This window comes from Bolinopsis microptera, chromosome 2 (genome assembly GCF_026151205.1).
Source record: "Bolinopsis microptera isolate Bmic1 chromosome 2, MBARI_Bmic_1.0, whole genome shotgun sequence".
Taxonomy (NCBI): domain Eukaryota; kingdom Metazoa; phylum Ctenophora; class Tentaculata; order Lobata; family Bolinopsidae; genus Bolinopsis; species Bolinopsis microptera.
In genome coordinates, this window is record NC_087073.1 from 8,651,944 (window position 1) to 8,670,827 (window position 18,884).

Genomic DNA, 18,884 nt, shown 5'->3' on the forward strand with positions numbered 1-18,884 from the left:
CTCGACTCAACGGGGCTATAACACGGGACGAATACTCATGGCAGGAGCTGGTCAGGGTGGTGGCTTCACATCACGAAAAGTTCCCCGTGAAGACAAAGAAAGATCTGAAGAAGTTCTTGTAGTTTTAAATACCTTACAAGACATATTTATAACGTACGAAATGTGGCGGTTTTCCGAAAATTTCGCCATATTTTCGGACCGCCAAAATTTCGGTCGTCGTAATAGAATCCGTCGCATTATCTTTTAGCATATTTCAATGACTGTGCCTTCACTGCTTTATTTTGTTTCTAAAAAGTAATATCAAGTAAAATAAATAAATAAATTCTGGCATCTTGGAACAAATTATCACCACACCAATGACCAATTGAATGTCAAGCAATACAGTTTAAATTTGCATTAAAATACATGTATGTGCTAACATGAAAGTCTTACAGTCTTAATACAGACTAAGTTTGAACATGATTTTACCGAATTTCAGAAATTTCCTTACTGCTTACTGTCACAAAAAATGATGAAAAATACCCTTATTTTCTGTGACGTCCGAAATTTGACGATTTTGTTCAATTTCGCCATATTTTCGGACCGCCAAAATTTCGGTCGTCGCAAATTAGGCCGCCATAAATATGTCTTGTAAGGTAGATGTTTTAAAGATAGTATTATAATTATGTATGATTTGATATTCATTACTTTAAACAATACACTGATTGCACAAATTTGTAAACAAAAATATGGGTGTGGCACATAGGGGGTGGTCACAGAAATTTTAAATCATGTTTGAACGAAATGCTTGGGTCACATTTATATTCGAGTAGAAAGTCTTAAAGCTCTAAATCAATCCTATCATTTACGTGAGTTATTAAAGGTTTGCATGTGGGTAGTTACTTTTGGGCCACCCTGTATATATACGATATCTGTACTAAGTTTTATACCTTAGGGCCAATAATTTGGTTCACAATAAATTTGGTTCACAATATATTTGGTTACCATAATTTTGGTTACCATAATTTTTGTTACCATAATTTTAGTCACAAATTTCGCAAATTTTTAGTCTACAACAATTTTAGTCACAGTTTTCGACTTTTCGAGACCATTTTCCTAAAGAGTAACATGACAATGTTGATTAAGTTATCAACAGACAACAGCCACAGTATTTTTCATTTAATCGACTCGGGTTTGTAAATTGACAAATAACTGAAAAATAACAATAAAACAGCCTCTTGATAATAAAATAAGTCACAGACGAATTCAAAATCAACAATACAATGTACAAAGAAAATTATTACGTTAACAAGCACAGCTATCACACATTCTACAGTCTACTTCTACCATAACAAAGTCCTAAAACTTCTAAGGACAAAGGTTAGAGTCTATAATCCCCATTCTATCTCTCTGAGCACGTCGTTTTCTCAGACTTATATTACCGGTTATATTGAACATACTAAAGTTGTCCCCCGAGTTAAAATCTCTACAAACACTCCCTGTCTCACGATGGTTGGTAATTGATGTTTTGTTAGGGGCACTCTTTGGACGTGATATGTGTCCAGTTTGAGTCTGTATGAGAGAAGATCGGGTGGCTAAATGAGTCTGGAAAGTAGGGAGAAGGGGTTCTGGGAGAGTTGTGGTAATGTAGGTAGGATGGAAATTAGTTGATAGAGGAGGATGGACAGGACCAGTGCAAGGCCGGTAAGGGCCAGTATCCCCACCATTAGTGGTTGTATCACATCCTATATAAACTCTGTTAACACACTCCCTATAATTCTGATGGGGTCTCACTACACATGTCTTCTTCTCGCCCGGTATTGGAGATCTTCTTATCAGTTTCAAGTGAGGGTTATCTTCAGTCCTCATCACCGGGGAACTCCGGATATTTGTGATCTCAAAGTTAACCAGGTTGGGGACTTCTTCCGGAATTGGAGAGCTGTGGATGTTGGTGACCTCGAAGTGTTTCACGCTTTCTTCAGGGATCGGACTGATGATTTGTTTGTTGGGCGAGAAAGCTCTTTCAAGGGAAGGATTATCTGTTTTGATCTTAAGTTGGTTTTCAGGAATGATGTCAAGTTTAATGGGAACCTGTTTCTTCTTTTTAGTTCTCGTGATATTACTACCGTTCTTTGGTGGCGACGTGGTAATCTCTGGAGGACTGCTTACTTTAGGAGAGCCTGATTTGCTGCGTTGATTAAGTTTTAAACAGAGTTTGACCTTTCTCGTACCCTTCATCTTGACATTCTCTTGGACACTTTGGGAAAGAGGATCTTCAGGAGGAACCATTTTCAGAAGCTCGCTGAAGTTAGGGAAACGAACTTGAGTCTTCGGTTTGAAAGGAAGAAATTGGGCAATAGTGCGGTGAACCACTACATTAGTTCCTATGGGAGACGTCTCCTCGCTGACTGATCTTTGTTGAGGTGACCTGGAGGTCACCACGATATCCTTGTTATTTGATCCGGGTACACTCTGCCTAGCTAGCTTCACTTTGTCAGCTCTAACTCTGAAGATCTTAGAGCGATACTTAACTTTACAGAACCCGGCTCTGCTTTTGTGTGGTTTAATCAAGCGGCCAGGGATGTTAACTACTCTGGGGCCCAGGTTAATGCAGTACAGGTTGTTTTTGTACTCAGGAGCAGAGAATGTAGAGGTGTTTGTCAAGGAGAGTTGCTCGTCTAGTATCGCTGTTTCGCCTAGCTTTTCTTCAGGAACTCTACTCTCTACTCGATCTTTACTCGTTTTGCCGATGAATGGCTCCAAATCTGTCAGTTTCCACTACATGTTTCTCGTTTTTGTAGGTGATGGCAATCTTATCATCTTGACTCTTCAGAACTGACATCAAACTCATCGGGACCTTGACCAATCTGTTCTCCAGTTTGGTAACGTATTTTTCAGGGATGTAGTTAGAACCCAATGGCAGGTTGAGTCTCTTCAACATCGGATAAACTTCCTGCGGGAGGATAAAGATCACTTTACCGTTCCTTTTCACGTAGTAATTACCCACTTCCTTAGCTGAAGGAGCGAGTTTATCTGCTGGGATTATCTTCCATACTCCGCCCAGTTTTATAGCAACCATGTCCTTCAAAGATGCAAACTGTTTAGGTGGTTCTATCACCTCAGTAATATGGTCACGCTTGATTTGAGTTAAGACCCCCTCAATTGGGACGAGGAACCCTCCTTGTTGGCAAGGTTTGATATCAGAACCCAGTACAGAGAACACTCTACCTTGATGAGATATAGAGTAGGTCTTGTTATCACACAGATAAACTAGACTGGTCGGAGAACCTACACCAGGGACCCGCACTACTTTCTCAACCTTCCTTCTTGTCTTGTCTATCATCGTCATGAACGTCTCACCATCTTGAGATGTCAGCTCTGTTCCCTTAGCAGTGAACCAACTGCCCTCAATCAGAACTCTGAAGAAGTCAACAGCCGGCTCTTCAGCACTTTCGATCTGTCGGAACGGGGACCCACCAACATGAGGATCACAACCATTCTCACCCAGACTGGAATTCATGGACATCATCTCATCTATCTGTTGAAGAGTGTTAGCCGAGGAGCCCGTGTTGTTCCGACATCTTCCTCCTCGGAACTTGAGACTGACTGAATCGAACAGATCAGAGTCCGTTACCTCACAGTCCTCACTAGGTACCATAACGTTTAGAGCATCTTTTACAGCCAGAGCACTGAACACTTCTAGTCCTGGTAGGTTGCAAAGTTGGTTAACTTTGTCTACAACCTCTATCTCTGAGGAGCACGGAGACATGTCCTCCATTTCCCTCTCAATTATCTGCTGCTGTACTGCTTCTATTTCAATCTCTGTTCTAATCCGCTCATTAAGACTGGCTATACCAGGTAGAACTTTATCTTCTAGATTCGAGCCAGGTTCTACATTCGAGCTAGATTCTACATTTGAGCTAGGATGATTCAGATGGTTTTCCTGTTCGACAGAAAGGGCAATGAAAGCTTCAAGGTGCATCTGCTCCACTGTGGACGCTTTGTGGCCCAACATGTCGAGTCCTGGTAACTGGGACACTCTCTCTAGCCCATCCTCAGGGGAGGAACTCTCGGATGAAGAGATGGTAGAGAAGTGAACTTGTTTTCTGTTCTGGACTGGTTTTTTTGGCTCACGTTTCACATTAGGAATCACTTGCGAAAGAAAGGCTGATGGGGAGGCAAATGTTGCTTTTTGAGATTTATTTGTGATGCTGGCTATGTGATCTAGTTTGATGATGTATTCTTGTATGATATCTTGTCTGGAGGTTGGTCTGGTAGACAAAGAACAGGAGGATACATTTATAGGTGACTGCTGTTTAGCGAACCCCTGTTGGGTAATGGGAGGGAATAGAACTTGATGGTCAAACTGGTGAGGAGTGGGCTGATTAACTGTCAAATAGTTATTAGTCAGGAAGGTTTGAAGGGGTGAATTCAGGGACTGAATCACACCAGCTTGCGGTAAACTTGTGGCAGACTGACTTGATGGAAGAGGGTTCTCTACCAGACCTGTCTCACCCTCTACAGACAGCAGATATTTACCAGGCACATCAGTAGGATGAAACATTCCACCAGGCAGAGTTAGAAATCTACCATTGAAGATAACATCGTAATTAAGACAAGGGTTGAGATGAGAAGAGGTGGGTCCAGGAGCTACTTCCGAGTAAACACTCTCATCAGTCTCATCCCCCTCGATATCAGACACTTCCAACAGCTCCCCGTTTATCTCCACCAAGTACCCCTCACTCTCCTCCCCTGCTCTGATAATCTCTCTGCCTTGAACCCTGTACTTAGTTCCCTCTGCGAGTACAGTGTACACTTTGTCATTCTGTAGAGTCAGTCCCGAGGTAGTGTCTGGTGTAGGTACTACTAAGGAGAGGTCTGAAGAGGAGAGCGAGTCTGGTTCGGAGGGCTGAGGACCTTGTTCTAGACTCACCTCTTCGTAGGAGAGGACCGGGAACTGTAGCCCGGAGATAGAGCAGGATAGCTGACCTGAAGAGCTGAGGTTGAGGTACTCTCGGGGTACAATTACAGGCTGATTGTTGATGAGGACCCTGCAGAACTGTCCTGTTGTGGAGTGTGCTGATATCACTGACACACATTCAGGTGAGACACCAGTTGAGACACCCAAGTGCGAGACACTTTGAGACATGCCCTGGTTTTTGAATTGGTGTCCTACTCCCAGCTGCTGCATGTAGACGATTGTTGTGCAGTACAACGAAATACAGTAAGCCAAGTACTATTATAAGCAAACCAGGAAGGGCGGGTATAACTGATGACTGACGTTAGTCATCCTAATGGCTAATACCCAAGGTTTTCGATTCAAAACCTATAGTTAGAATTGCAATTGTGTAGAACCTTATTTGGGAAAATTTAGTTTATTGATGATTTATTAAATGGCATCTTATGGTCAGGTATTTTAAGGGTTCAAGAGAGTGTTTATAGTTTCTTTTTCATATCCAAGTACGATTAACCACAACAGTCTTCAGAGTCAAAAATAAAATCAACCTTAGCAATAATATCATCTCAATTTTTGAATAGATCACCATATTGAACGTACCAAGCGATTGGCAAATCAAATGATCCTGAATTCAGGATACGTAAAGATTTTCAAAAAACACTGCATTCTATAAACCGTTAAAATAGGACAACCACATTGAGCGCATAAAAAGACTTCACTTGTACAGTATATAATGAATCTTATGACTTATCAAACCCATTCAGTCAGTTCATCTATAATTGTTTTTATTAAATTGATTAAACAGAGTTGACTTCCTAGCAGTAGTAGCACTGGATGAGGCGCGAGTAGCACTGGATGAGGCGCGACTCGACGAACTGGTAAACTTCTGACTACTAGAGTAGGTAGATCTCTGAGCAGCTGCTGTCGAGCTAGCAGCATTCTTTACATTCTCTAAATTCCTGCTGCCAACATTGCACGTGCTCACGTTCTTACTGGTCTCCACATTGCACGTGGGCACGTTTCTATTTCCCTCATTACACGTGGTCATGGTTTGTACATAAGAGTTGTCTGATAAGGAAACGTCCATGTATGACTTATCAGTGAGGTCCTCTAAGAGTTTGTAGTAGTGAGGTCCCTTGTTCCTCCTCACATTCACCCATATTGGGGCTCTCACCCCGAACCCATCATCAGCTAACTGCAGGTAATCATCCTCAAATATCACCTGGGCCCCCTCAAAGTGTGTTCTGATACAAGTTGTTACTTTCCTGATATCCTTGTCGTTAATGTTCCGGGTACCAGAGTTCCTGAGCACGAACACAGGGTCCTCACCCAGTTCTGTTGAAACTGATCTGATGTAGTCCAGACAGTTTGCAGGGAGTCTCTCTACAAACCAGGTCCTCAGCAACCTCCTACCATCTGCCAGCTTACATTCCAGGTTTATAACGTCCTCTAGGGGTTTCAGGGGTGCACGTCTCGCTCTAGAATCAAACTAACACTGTCCTTATACTTTACAACCGCGTACCCTGTCTGCGTTTTAGAGGGTCGCACTGCTTTGGGCCCCACTCTCACCCAGCAGCCTCGCACCAGAGCCAGGAACCCTGGCTCAATGTTATCATCAGACTCAGACACATCTTCAGCTGTACACTCCTGACCAGGACATGCTGCAAACTTTACTGTTTTGGTAGGGGACTGAGCAGGAACGTATGGTATAATAGCAGTTCCATTAGGCACTATCAGACGACAATCTCCTGCTCTAACTGTGAATTGTCCTGGAACCTGTTTCCTGGGTTTGAACTGTTTCCCAGTCACCACGTACGACACGGACTCTATAGTCAGGATGTACTGTTTGTCCGGGAACACTAAAGTTCCGTTTATCACCATGGGGATGGGACTAGTAGAGTTCATCTCCACTGCTCTACTGATGTTGTTAAAAGTGGGGTTGATGTACGGGGTGTTGGCTGTGTCGGTGCGTGCAGGACTCACCGGGGTATCGTTAGGATTGAGAGAGTTGGTTTGTTTGATGTGACTCTGAGGATTGTATGTAGAGATAGTGAGAGGGTTTGTGAGCTGGCTGCTAAGGTGAGGGTGATTTGCTCTTTCAGTAGGGAGCAGGACGAGGGGATTGGTCCCTCTTCTTGCAACTTGTTGTCCCACGCCAGGGTCTGTGAGCCCCAGTAGGGAAGCGTACTGTGGTTTGAGTTGTCCCTGTGGATCATACAGTGAACTGAGAGTCACAACTCCGGGAGGAAGCTCCTCTACTCCAGGAGTAGAATCACTAGAGCTCAGATAGTTGAGGTCCTTCAAACTAGGGTGTAGAGTGTAGTCTGGAGACACTGACCTCTGCGTCCGAGCGGCGTGCTGTTCCGGAGAGATCGGGTGAGGGTGTACGGGGGACGAGCATGGAACATGGACTGGAGAAATGGTTGTGTTCTGAGGGTCAGGATAGTTTCCACCACCAGGCAGTGAAACAGGAACTACACTCACTGCCTTCACGATATACTTCTTGTTGTTGAATATCACCACATACCGTCCCGGCCTTCTCTTGCTGGGTCTAACATTGTTGTCTGGGAGTAACCGCCACTTACCATTAAGATAAATTCTGTAGAAACCGGTGTTCTTAGGTGTCACCTCGTCCTCCTCAGGTGACACTGGGCGGATGAAGTAGGATTTGTAGAGCTCGTTATCTATCTTCACTTTAACATACTTCCTATCTCTCTTCGTCTGGATAAACTTGCCTGACACAATGATAGTGGTGTTGTTCTCCAGGAGGGCGGAGTAGAGGGAGTCAGGGAGTATCTGGATATTCTTGAAGACTGATGGGTTCACGTGGGGAGAGATGGAGGATGAGGTAGTGGTCTCCTCCTCGTCTGGAGATGAGGAGGTGATCTGGATGGTCTTCTTTTCGTTAACTGAGACACTCTTCTTCTCCATCTTTTGTTGACTGGATGAATTGTTCTCTATCACTGTTGTGGTTCTGGAAGAACTCCTTAAAATTCCAGGAGGGGAGGTAGCAGGAGGAGGAGGAACGGGTTCAGGAAGAGGAGGTTGAGGAGGGACAGGCTCAGGTGGAGGAGCAGGCTGATCTGCTGCAGGGTTAGGAGTGCAGTTAGGACAGTGTAGAGGGAGTATGGTGCAGGATTGTGTCTGACAAGTACAGCTACCCAACTCCACCTTCTTCACTCCCTCCCTCAACACCTCCAAACTGGTATTATCAGTTGTATCTGAGTTCACTATCACTTTCAGGTCCACAATCTCGTGATACGTCTCATCGTACCACACCATACCAACCTTCCTGGTTGTGTGGCGCTGTATCATGGAGCCTGGCACTATCAGAGCACCTGCACTCCCCAGGTCTACATAATACCTCTGGTCAGGGAGAACGGACACTTCTTTAACAGTGAGGCTGACTGGAGTGTAACGCTCTGGTTGGTAGACGAATATATCTGTTATGATGGCGGAGTTGAAGTTAGCAAAGTTGACGATCAGTGAGTTAGGATCGTTTTTAGCAGGGTGTAGCTGGTAGCCGTGTACTATCTCCCAAACTGTATCTATCTTGACCTTGTACATCCTGTCTGAGTGGATGTTGAGACCCTTGAAAAGGAAGGGATAGTCTCTGTTTGAAAGAGGCACCGTGTTCTTAATAGGGTCGTATGGTTTCACTACCTCTTGAGAAGGAAGCTGTTGAGCCTGCTGGTTTGATGCAGGAGTGGGCTGCTGACTGATGTTATGTGAGGTTTGTTTGATAACCTCAGTGGTTGAAGTCTGCTGATGGTAGTAGTTGTTAGCAGGTGGTTGAGGTGATACTCTCCTCTTATCTGGAGAGGAAGGCTTGTAGTAAGGAGAGGGAGGTTTATATCCTGGAGAGGTAGGGACGTACCCTGGTGAGGAGGGTAGGAAACCAGAATATGAGGGTTGAGGGTAGGATGGTGAGTACCTAGGTGGAGAACGTCTAGAAGGAGAATACCTAGTGGGAGACCTTCTCTGGGGAGAAGAAGGACGGTCGTACCCTTGAAGAGAGGTGTGAGAAGTTGAGTCGGAGCTGACAGCTATGATCTGTGTAACTGTTATAGGAGAGGTAGGGTCCTGGTAGTATATCACCGCAGAGCCGTCAGGAGTCAGAGAGAGTTGGGAGCCTTGTACTATAACCCAGCTTGCCCTGATCAGTATCTTGTAGTACGAATGCGGGTAGACTGGGAGACCATTGTAGACAAATGAGTGGGTTGGTTGACCCGGTTGATAAGTATTAGTGGGTTGATTTGGCTGGTAGGGCTGACTAGGTACTTGGTGAGTGTTTGCAGGTGCTCCCTGCTGGAACGTCACCTCGTAAGGGTAGATCTCAGTGACAGTAACAAACCTGCCAGGTCCTTGACACATCAACACACACTGGTTCCCCGGATGGAGCTGAGATCCGAACACTACAACATACCTCCCACTAACTTGTATCTTATACCTCCTGTCCCGGTATATGGAGACTCCCCTGTAATAGAAGGGGTAGACAGTGTTGGGGAACTCTAATCTTTGGTCAGCAGCAGTGGTAGGGTACAATTCGTACACTCGGAGAGGGAGACTGGCCTTGTTGCTGAATATCAGGAAGTTAGGGTCTCCTGAAGGTTGGAGGTGAGCTCCTGATATCGTGACCCACTGATCATTTATACAGGTCTTGTAGAAGAGGTGGTGGTAGACGAGGAGAGATTTGAAGAGGAAGGGGTAAGTAGTGTTACCTTGTAACATGACGTTAACTTTCACCCTTTCTCCGGCTATTGGACTGGAGCACTTCTGACAGAACTCGTCGTATCTCTGGGAAGTGCCGTCAGGCAGCATAACATGAGCAGCTTCAATCTTAGACATGTAGTGAGATCTCACGGAACCATCCGGGTGAAAGACTTGAGATCCTGGAACGCAGTGAAACTGTTCACCTTTACAGATCTCAGAGTGCAGAGAGCTGGCACGGGAGTTGACACGTGACGAGGAGCGGGGTGAGCGAGGGCTCCTCCGGAGACTGGCAGAGGGAGAGGAGGACCTGTGAACACGGATAGAGGCTGAAGGAGAGCAAGGTCTAGAGCACGACATTAAACATATGAGTAGTGAGAGCTGGAGACTATAGAGATGTAGAGATATATTGTAGTGTACACTTTTACACGTGTGTAGACAGCTAGTGGACACGTGACATTTGATTACTTCATGTTAGCTACCAAAAATAAATACCGGTTTAGCTAATATTGTGGGAATTATGAGGATAGGTTGGTTGAACGGTGTTGACTGTCGAGAGCTACTTCAGTGTTTATTGATTCGAAGTGGAGACTTATACATCTACATGCATACAATTTTATACAGTAAACATTGTCCGACAGTATTATTTGGGAATGGGTATTTAATTAAAAGATCTATTTTGTTTTTGAATTTAAACATGAACAAATCATTGAATAAAGATATCGAGCATATCAAGTAAAAGTGACTTTTGAAATATTATAATCTTAACATTATATTGACAATTCACGGTAGGCCACCTTTCAGGCGGTCTATTCTCACGTACTGGAAAGTAGAAAAAATGTACGTGGTAAATGACCATATTTGGTAAAGACCAAAACAAACCTTATTATCAGTGTCTTGCTTCTTTTTCCATAGATACTCGACCAATACCTTCTTGAAGGTGCCCTCCTTCCAACTAGAAGAGATTTACTTGTGAGCGTTTTATTTTTATGACGGAGTGTGACATAAATAATCAAAGATATAACCAACAGAACAGTTAACAAAGTTGAAAAAAGTTCAACAAAGTTTAGCAAAGTTCAACAAAGTTCAACAAAGTTCAACAAAGTTCAACATTACATACCTTTTCACAATATCATGATACTGAGGCAGGTCACCCGGTTGTTTATACAGCGCCTGAGAAGGGATACTATCAATAACAGATTAAAAGGAGAAATAACAATCAGGTTCTGATTCATCAGAGTAAACAAACAATTATACTGCTGGGAAGAAGTGGTGAGTAACTCACCAAACCAGGAAGTCTAGGCTCGAGGAGAGGACACCCCAAATGTAACATTGACATGCTCGTCTGTTGGGCTCTAGCCTGCAAAAGGTAAATCATTTATTACATGCTGGCCCTACATTTCCTGGGTCAGAACATAATTGGTGAACTGATTTGGTTATATATTTCTGTTATTTTGAGATCCTGGCAAGCAGTGAGTAGATACATTTGTATTAATATCATTGGAAGAGTAAATCGTTGAGTTTGCTCGTTTGTATGCTAGCCTCTATCGAAATAAATTTCTTGAGTCGGGAACAAAAACAAAATTGAACTGACAAAGTAACTACAGGGATTTATGATGGTGAACGGTTGACTTGACTATGATTTCTGGAGGTGGCTTCACATTGATTTGACAGGTGATAATCGATTAACCAATCAGCTTACAGCTACAACAAATGAAAAAGGTGCGACCTGTTCTCAAATGTCAAAACGAAGTAATTGACCCGCCATAATAACCCACAATTTGACATACCTTGTTTTCTTCATATATCCTGTTAATGAGGTTCACATTTTCAGTAACCTCAGTCTTTCTAGGATTAACAGGGATAACCTCAACACCAGGAATACCAATGTTCTCTTGTTTCTGAAAATACAACTTTATTGCTTTTACAACTACTAGTCATACTAATTTAAACTTACACAGGGGCAAAACAACAGCGTGAACCAGGCACGACGAATAATAGGGGGAGAGCGCCTTTTTTAAAACGGACTTAGTGCGCTGTAGGTGTGAATGTACCGTGTATTTTCAGTGTTAATACACCTTGTAAGTACAGTTTTATATAGGAAATAACTTTCATACAATGGTCAATGGAATGTAGAGAAATAAGCATATTTACCACTGCTTATACAATTGAATTTGTGACTGATAAAAACTCCTTGAAAAACATTCTATTGCTAGCAAAGGTTTAGGATCTCGTGGCAATGGTTTAAGAATAAAATCTTGAATTAAATAGTCAAACCAAATAGTAGTACTAGATGTCTGTTTCCTTACCGCTAATTCCGTGTTCACTTTCTTGATAACTCTGTCCATGTCCACGATGTCCTTATCCACTTTCTCCATGGATGCAAGGATCTGTTCCATAGAGGGTGGCGGAACGGGAACAGGTGACCCAATGGGTGTGTAGGGCTGGGGTTCAGGGAGTGGGGAGCCTGAGGGGGTCTGGGGCTGGGTCGGGATTCCGATCATTGTTTGGTCTTCTCCTTCTTCTTTTACATGTTCTTCTTTTACATGTCCATTGTTCATGCTTAAATGAGACAAGTTAGACGTATCGTCAGATCTACATAAACAGAATAAATTGTCGCGTTAACTGTTTGGCGCGGAAAACTCAATTAATAGAGCACCGCGCTCGGCGCTGGGTTTTTAATCAAAACATGAAATTTGCCACCACACCGGGTGGGAGTGAAATCGAGCAATGCAATGCAAATAGGATCAGTAAAAACATCTGAAATAAATAAATTAAACTCTGAATCTACAAATAATGTTAATAAATTAACTCCCCTCAACACCCAACCTCTGTTCCGGAACATCTTCAACATGTACTTTCCTCTTTTTAAATCCCAACTCTCTCATATTCTCAACATAATGTTTAACTTTATCGTCAACAAAATGTCCTGAAATATCTTCAACAAGGGTTGTTTTATTCCACGCTTTTTTCGGCTCCTTAACTTTCCCACTGTGTATCGTGGCAATGTGTCGCTCAAACGCAGCTTTGTAATAAAACTTCATCGGACAAATCGCACAGTTGAAACGTTTTATACCCTTGTGTTTGCTCTGGATATGTTTTACTATGTTGGACTTGGATTTAAATATTCCGAAACATTCTGAACATTTGAACTCTGTAACATTAATGGTATTGTGAACTGACTTCATATGTTTGGTCAGCACTGCTTTACTTGAGAATATCTTGTGGCAGGTAGCACATTCAAACGATTTCACAACTTTCTTATTCTCAGGTATACTAGCATCAGTCTCCTCTGCAGTCGTCTCTTCTTCAAATATATCATCAACATCATCAGAATACTGAACAGAGTAATACCCTACACTACTATCCACACTGCAAGTATCTGAACGAGTATCTGGTGCTTTAGTTAACTGATCAGGTGTTATAACTTCAGTTCTCAGTTCAACTGAGCTTTGTGAACTGGAACATGCTGTGTCATTTCCGATGTGAACTTTAGAAATGTGACTGTTCAGATTAGTGTGAGATGAGAAAGTCAAGCTGCATTGTGCGCAGTGGGGTTTCTTCTTGTGCGCTTTACCCAGGTGCTTTTGAAGAGCGCTGAACTTATCAAATATCTGATAACAATCTGTGCACATAAACCGTGACAAGTGCTGGTTTTGAGTGTGTCTGTTCAGATGAGACTGGTTTGTGAAGTTAGTCTTACAAACTTCACACTTGAAAGGAGTGCTAATCGCATGCTCTGATAACAGGTGCGAGTAAAGCTGCGTTTTCTTCAGAAACGCGCTGTCACAGTCCACAACATGACATGTGTACGGTTTCTTGCCAGCATGTATTTTCTCATGTTTGCGGAGGTTGGAGAGCACTTTGAAGGCTGAGTTGCAGATGGAGCAGGAGAATGGGCGTTCGTCTGAGTGTGAGAAAGTGTGGCGCTGTAAGTGCGCTTTGCGCACAAAACTCTTATCACACCCTGGCTCCGTGCAGATGAAAGGTCTTTCTCCTGAAGTGGACGGTGGAAATACAATAAAAACTAACGATACAATTTATTTGTTTAAATGCATGCAAAAATTAAGGATTGCGAATTACTGAAATAAAAGGGTAGAAAAGACAAGAAAACGTACCTGTGTGAGAGCAGAGGTGTTCGTCTAATTTCCATTTCTTATCGAACTTTCTGGTACAATTTTCAAACACACATTCCAACGAAGGAGACATTTCTATCTGCTCCTGCAACCATCCACCCTCCTAGTTTAAAATAAAGATGTTCAGGAGAATTTTATGTATTAAATCAATTAAGTAAATTCTATTTGTAACAATATATTGCACTAGGCAACTTTGTATTGCCACATTTAGTTTTATAATGAGTTTGGTGGGAAACAAATACAAGAAGGATTACAGCAATTTGCAACAAAAATGTAGACCAGGCAGGGCAACACGACCTTTAGATTAGATAACAAGTTATGACTGGTCAGAAATAAGATTATGAGAGTAAAAATCCTGATTTTACCGTTTCTCAAAATGAACTTCAGAGTTGTTACTTTAATTGGTCTAAGTTCTAACTTTTATAAACCACTGAAAAGCAACTGATGCTAAACGTGACACAAGAATTTTCTTCTTAATCTTAATTCAATGAAACACTTTGTACTTATCTCTCAACAGTCATTAATGATTATATGAATACGACAATTATTATTCCATTAAGTTCTAAATAAATACAATATGATAGTTAACTTTATCTTTTAATCTGTAATACAATCAAATTCATACACAAATTCGATGGGTGTAAATTGACAAAAAAGGAATAGAAGACAGTAAACATGGGATGTAAATAAATAAAACGTCAAATAAATCGAGCATTTTAGAGCATATTCTGCTTCATAAGTGGTAGTATAGAAATGTGACCCTTGCAAAAGTTCTACACTACTGTACTCCTTAACCGATTTATGGAGAAAAAAGCTTTACATTACGTCCCATGATTACTGGAGCCTATTATTTAACCAAAACACTGAAATTAAGCATTGAAAATTGGACAGAAAGTAATAATAACTAAGTTAAATAGATTCCAATATACAAATTCAATGGGCATGACTGTAGCCTCACAAAGTTGTTTATAATCGTTTGTTAATAATACATCAATATCACATCAAAACTGAACAAATCCCACATAAATATCATTATACACACGATTAATATTATACATTTAAAAGTAATTTATACAGTATTAAGTATCCCATTGTTCAAAAACATCATGGAACAAATTAGCAATTATCTGAACAAACTTGAAATAAAACGTAGCATGTCATTGGTTAAGTATATTAAATATTACGTTTACATAAACGATTCTAAAACGTAAATAGCAAAGAGTCTGATAATAGAACAAAAACACAAGATAACTAAATATGACACTATAAAAAATCTAATAATTCAAGTAATTCAAGATGCATCACTACAATTTAGTAATAACAGCTTCCCAACTTTAATATCAATTATTCCAAATTAATGAAAATGTGTTCCAAAAACCCGATTGTTCAGCCCTTAGCAAATTCCCTGAAGCATCAAATAAGAACTCAATCAGCAAATAGTACGGCATCCAGAACAGCCACCTTCTAAATCTCCAAGGATAAGAAACAGTACCTCTATGTGAGAAATATGTGAATGTAGATCTGCTGGAGAGAGTACCACCCTGGAATAAAGAACATTCCCTGCACTGCGGATAGAGACGCTGTGGAACCTCCTTGTTGAGATACATAACGGTGGGAGGCATGTGATCTGAAATGTACTGCTCTGAAAACTTGCCACAGTGGTGACACCCATACTGTGCTCCAATCTCCTGAACTCTGTGTTTCATCGAGGGACTCGGTGTCAAGCCTTTGTTATCAACTGTCACATATTTCCTTGCAAAAGCTCCAGGACAAGCCACATGGCTGGGAAAGAGTTGAGCAGGAAGGCCTCCAGAGTATAGAAATACCAATAGTATTATTAGAGTTGTACATAATAACATGCCCCAATTTGTTGCCATGGCAGCTGTGTTTTTGAACATATCCACCTTCCAATGTTCACACAGGTAGACAAAACAGAGAGATGCAAAGTAATTTGACAAAGTGATTGTGCTAATCCCGGCTATAGTGCTTGTTATTTTCTGAAAGCAACTAAAACCAATCACCAATGATAACATGTAAAACATTCTTAACATGAGGTTGAAAACAACAAAAGTAATCCATGCCAAGATAAAGGCAGTAACACAGTCTTTGATTTCAGCTTCAACCATAATCAACACATATAGTCCGAATCAGTGAAATTTACACAGCTTCCAGCATGATATTAGACAGGAGGCACTGACCGAGCTAGGACAACTGGTAAGCTCACTTGTCAGTCTCTGTTACTAGTAAATCATACCTAAAAATTAATATTTAACTGAATGAAATTCACTCTGAATTATCAACTGAACATCAACATTCAACAATACATAACATTATTGAATCAATTGTATAAAAACATCCATAGAAGGAATGTGAAACACCCTGAAAGTATAGCCTTTAATGTCAATGAAGTAATTAATGACTACAGGATGTAAGGATAGAACCTGCACTCCTACCTGTTCAACCAACTTCATTCTTCAGGAAGACCAACACCCAGGATGAAGCCCGTCTGGATGTAGCAGCTGTTGGACTGTATTCACCATTCGAAAGAACATTCTTTGACATCAGGGTCACTCATCACTCATCCACTAGATAAAATCTACAGTGCGCATGAGAAAGAGAAGAAAGATCTCTATGAGGAGAGAGTACTTCAGTCAGAGAAAGGGTCCTTTGTCCCACTAGTCTTTACAAAATCCGGAGGTATGGGCCCACTCTGCACTGTGTTTGTAGATCGTATTTCTGAAAGGATAGCTGACCACAATAAAGAAGCTAAGAGCCAGGTCAAAAATCACATCAGAACACGATTCAGGTTTGATCTGCTACGAAGCACACTCATAGCACTCAGGGGAATCAGAGGAAGACAAAAAGCCCAGCACCTTAGACTGGATGACGTATCCTTCAATCTCATTCCTCAGAAGACGAGCTTTGAGGTCTCTTAAGTTTTTTTATGTAAATTTTATTGATTTAACTTATTGTAGCTTTTATATTGTGTAAGATTTTACGGACGAAATGATCCCAGGGAGAACTCCCACCTACTCGGCGGGTAGTTGATACACCGTTCACAAGCAAGAGCCACTTTAGTCTACTTGCTGTGAGGTGTCTCAGCTACATGGGTTGGGGGTCCCCCCTTTTTATTTCCTTTTTTTTCTACAAAACACATAAACTACATTTTAAATAAGCATCTACACTACAGTTGTCAATTAAAATATCATTCTATCAATGTGCGTGGTGCAGTTAACAAGCACGATCTGGTGAGCCCAGTGGATTTTCTGGCTATAAAGCTAGCAGGAAGTATCAATGATGATTTCTGCCTTTTGGAACGGCTTTTATGCCCACTAAAGCAACTACTTGTGTCTATAAACTTAACTGAACTAGCGTTTCGGTGTGTGCAAAAGCTTCCAGGCACACGCATTCCATGCCCCGTTAGTTACCTGTCCCTCTAAAACCAAACTAGCAGTCAAGGACAAAAAGTCATACACCAAATGGGCATTATATTTTATGAATTGTTTTACATCTATTTATTCTGTAAAAATGTGCTAAAATTAAATTTCATTGAAAAAAAATTCTTGTTTCATTGAACTTATATTTATATTATTATTACAGTCTAGAACTTTTGTTTCTAGACTAGAATCCCGAGTCCCGACGGCAAAACTATGTTATAACCATCTCACATACAGATTCAGGTGAAGCAAACCCTGATAGAAAGAAAACTCCAAGAAAAATTGGAGCAAATGTCATTATGACACTCTGCTGCCCCCAGCAGATCAAGGTGCTCAAAGATACAAGTGCGGTCATCCTGCACATAAGAAACAATCTGCCATATGTTAAGCATCATAACCTGACCTGTTACACAATTGTAACGGTCAACATAACGGTCTAACAGCGGAATTATTATTAAATTGTGTTAAGAAATCAATGCTTTTTACAGCATACAGTACACACCAATGACATGTGTCATGTGTGTTACAAAATTCAAAACCTTTTGGTGGTGCTCCTCCCGATCCAACCTTCAATTGCAGTTTCATTATAACTCGGCTGTGACATACATGCAATTAATAGTGTCCTGTTTCAGGATCCTTCAGTTAAAAATACATATATAAATAAGTAATGCATGTTACGTTGATTGATTTGCTATTTATATTTTATACAGCTAATTTAATAACAAAAAAGCTTTTTTTAAATAAAAATGTACAACGTGTAGCAAGCCAATCCTTGTACTGTGCGCAGCTCAACTTTTTTCAATTTCAAGCTTTTTGTATATCCGTGCGAGTACTAAGCAACAAAAATAAACTAGAGTACTAGATAGCAAAAATGTTTATTAACCAAGCATGCAACACGTTATATTAACGATTTTATTAAATATTTGTTCCAAATATGAGACTGCATGTCGACAAGTCCAACTCTGCGCACGTCTCGGTAGGTTATAAAACCACAAATTAAAAAGTAATATTAATTGAGCTTGCGCTTGTAGCGCGCGCGATACACTACTGGGCCGCGCCGCGCATCAAATAATGTTTCTTTTAATGGATGATACTCGTAAAATTGATCCACGATGTCAAATATCCTTCGCATTTCGCCGATTTGCATACGATCGGAGAGTTGCTCTAACCAGAGCCCTCTCGCTTGCAGTAGCGCGCGACCGCCGTACGCGTAGGCATGCATGGCTATGTGAAATCGGAGAAATGTGGTTGACATACGTTGCATGCCACTTTTCGCGCTGATATTGGGATACGAAACATGTATCAAAGATGTGGTTGCAAGAAGATGCGCGGCGCACCCCAGTAGTGCATTGCGCTACAACTCGTAAAATATTTGTTTGGCCTCGTCGACGAGTCCAACTCGGCGCGCGTCCCAGTAGGTTATAAACCTACAATGTTTCTTGCAACCACTTTCGGTCGAAATCTAATCGCGATCTTCGCACTTGCAGTAGCGCGCTCGTAAAGACTTGCGGTTATGCAAATGCACCACTGGTTCACCTAGCCATGAGTCTACGCGTACTGCGTGACGCGTTTGTTTCACAAGCTACTGCAAGCGATAGGGCTCTGGATAGAGCAACGCCAGTACCAAGAAATAAACTCTGTCCGTAATCCAGGTCTTGGGTAAAT

At 41.5% G+C, this 18,884-nt stretch overlaps 3 protein-coding genes across 16 annotated transcripts in view; 1 reads left to right on the forward strand and 2 right to left on the reverse strand.

Moving 5' to 3' along the window:
- The window catches only part of LOC134826283 (AF4/FMR2 family member lilli-like), a 28,950-nt gene extending 16,740 nt beyond the window's left edge, over positions 1 to 12,210 (reverse strand). For 5 of the 9 annotated variants that reach the window (XM_063838608.1, XM_063838607.1, XM_063838605.1 and 2 more), the window contains exons 1-5: positions 11,956 to 12,210; positions 11,437 to 11,547; positions 10,932 to 11,006; positions 10,767 to 10,819; positions 10,529 to 10,601 (exon numbers count right to left, since the gene is read on the reverse strand). In XM_063838608.1, coding sequence (XP_063694678.1) covers positions 10,529 to 10,601; positions 10,767 to 10,819; positions 10,932 to 11,006; positions 11,437 to 11,547; positions 11,956 to 12,207 — 564 coding nt within the window. In that variant the 5' untranslated portion in view covers positions 12,208 to 12,210. The remainder of the gene's footprint in view (positions 1 to 10,528; positions 10,602 to 10,766; positions 10,820 to 10,931; positions 11,007 to 11,436; positions 11,548 to 11,955) is intronic. The other 4 variants (XM_063838602.1, XM_063838603.1, XM_063838601.1 and 1 more) reach the window with 1 other exon arrangement.
- LOC134826285 (stomatin-like) overlaps positions 1 to 18,884 on the forward strand; it is a 54,010-nt gene that overhangs the window by 18,534 nt on the left and 16,592 nt on the right. The gene's annotated exons all lie outside the window — the stretch shown is intronic.
- Positions 12,413 to 13,881, reverse strand: LOC134826478 (zinc finger protein 84-like). The gene is made up of 2 exons (XM_063838857.1): positions 13,765 to 13,881; positions 12,413 to 13,643 (listed from the first exon to the last, which is right to left on the reverse strand). Exons 1-2 carry the CDS (start codon positions 13,853 to 13,855, stop codon positions 12,454 to 12,456), a joined length of 1,281 nt encoding a protein of 426 aa, XP_063694927.1. The 5' UTR covers positions 13,856 to 13,881; the 3' UTR covers positions 12,413 to 12,453.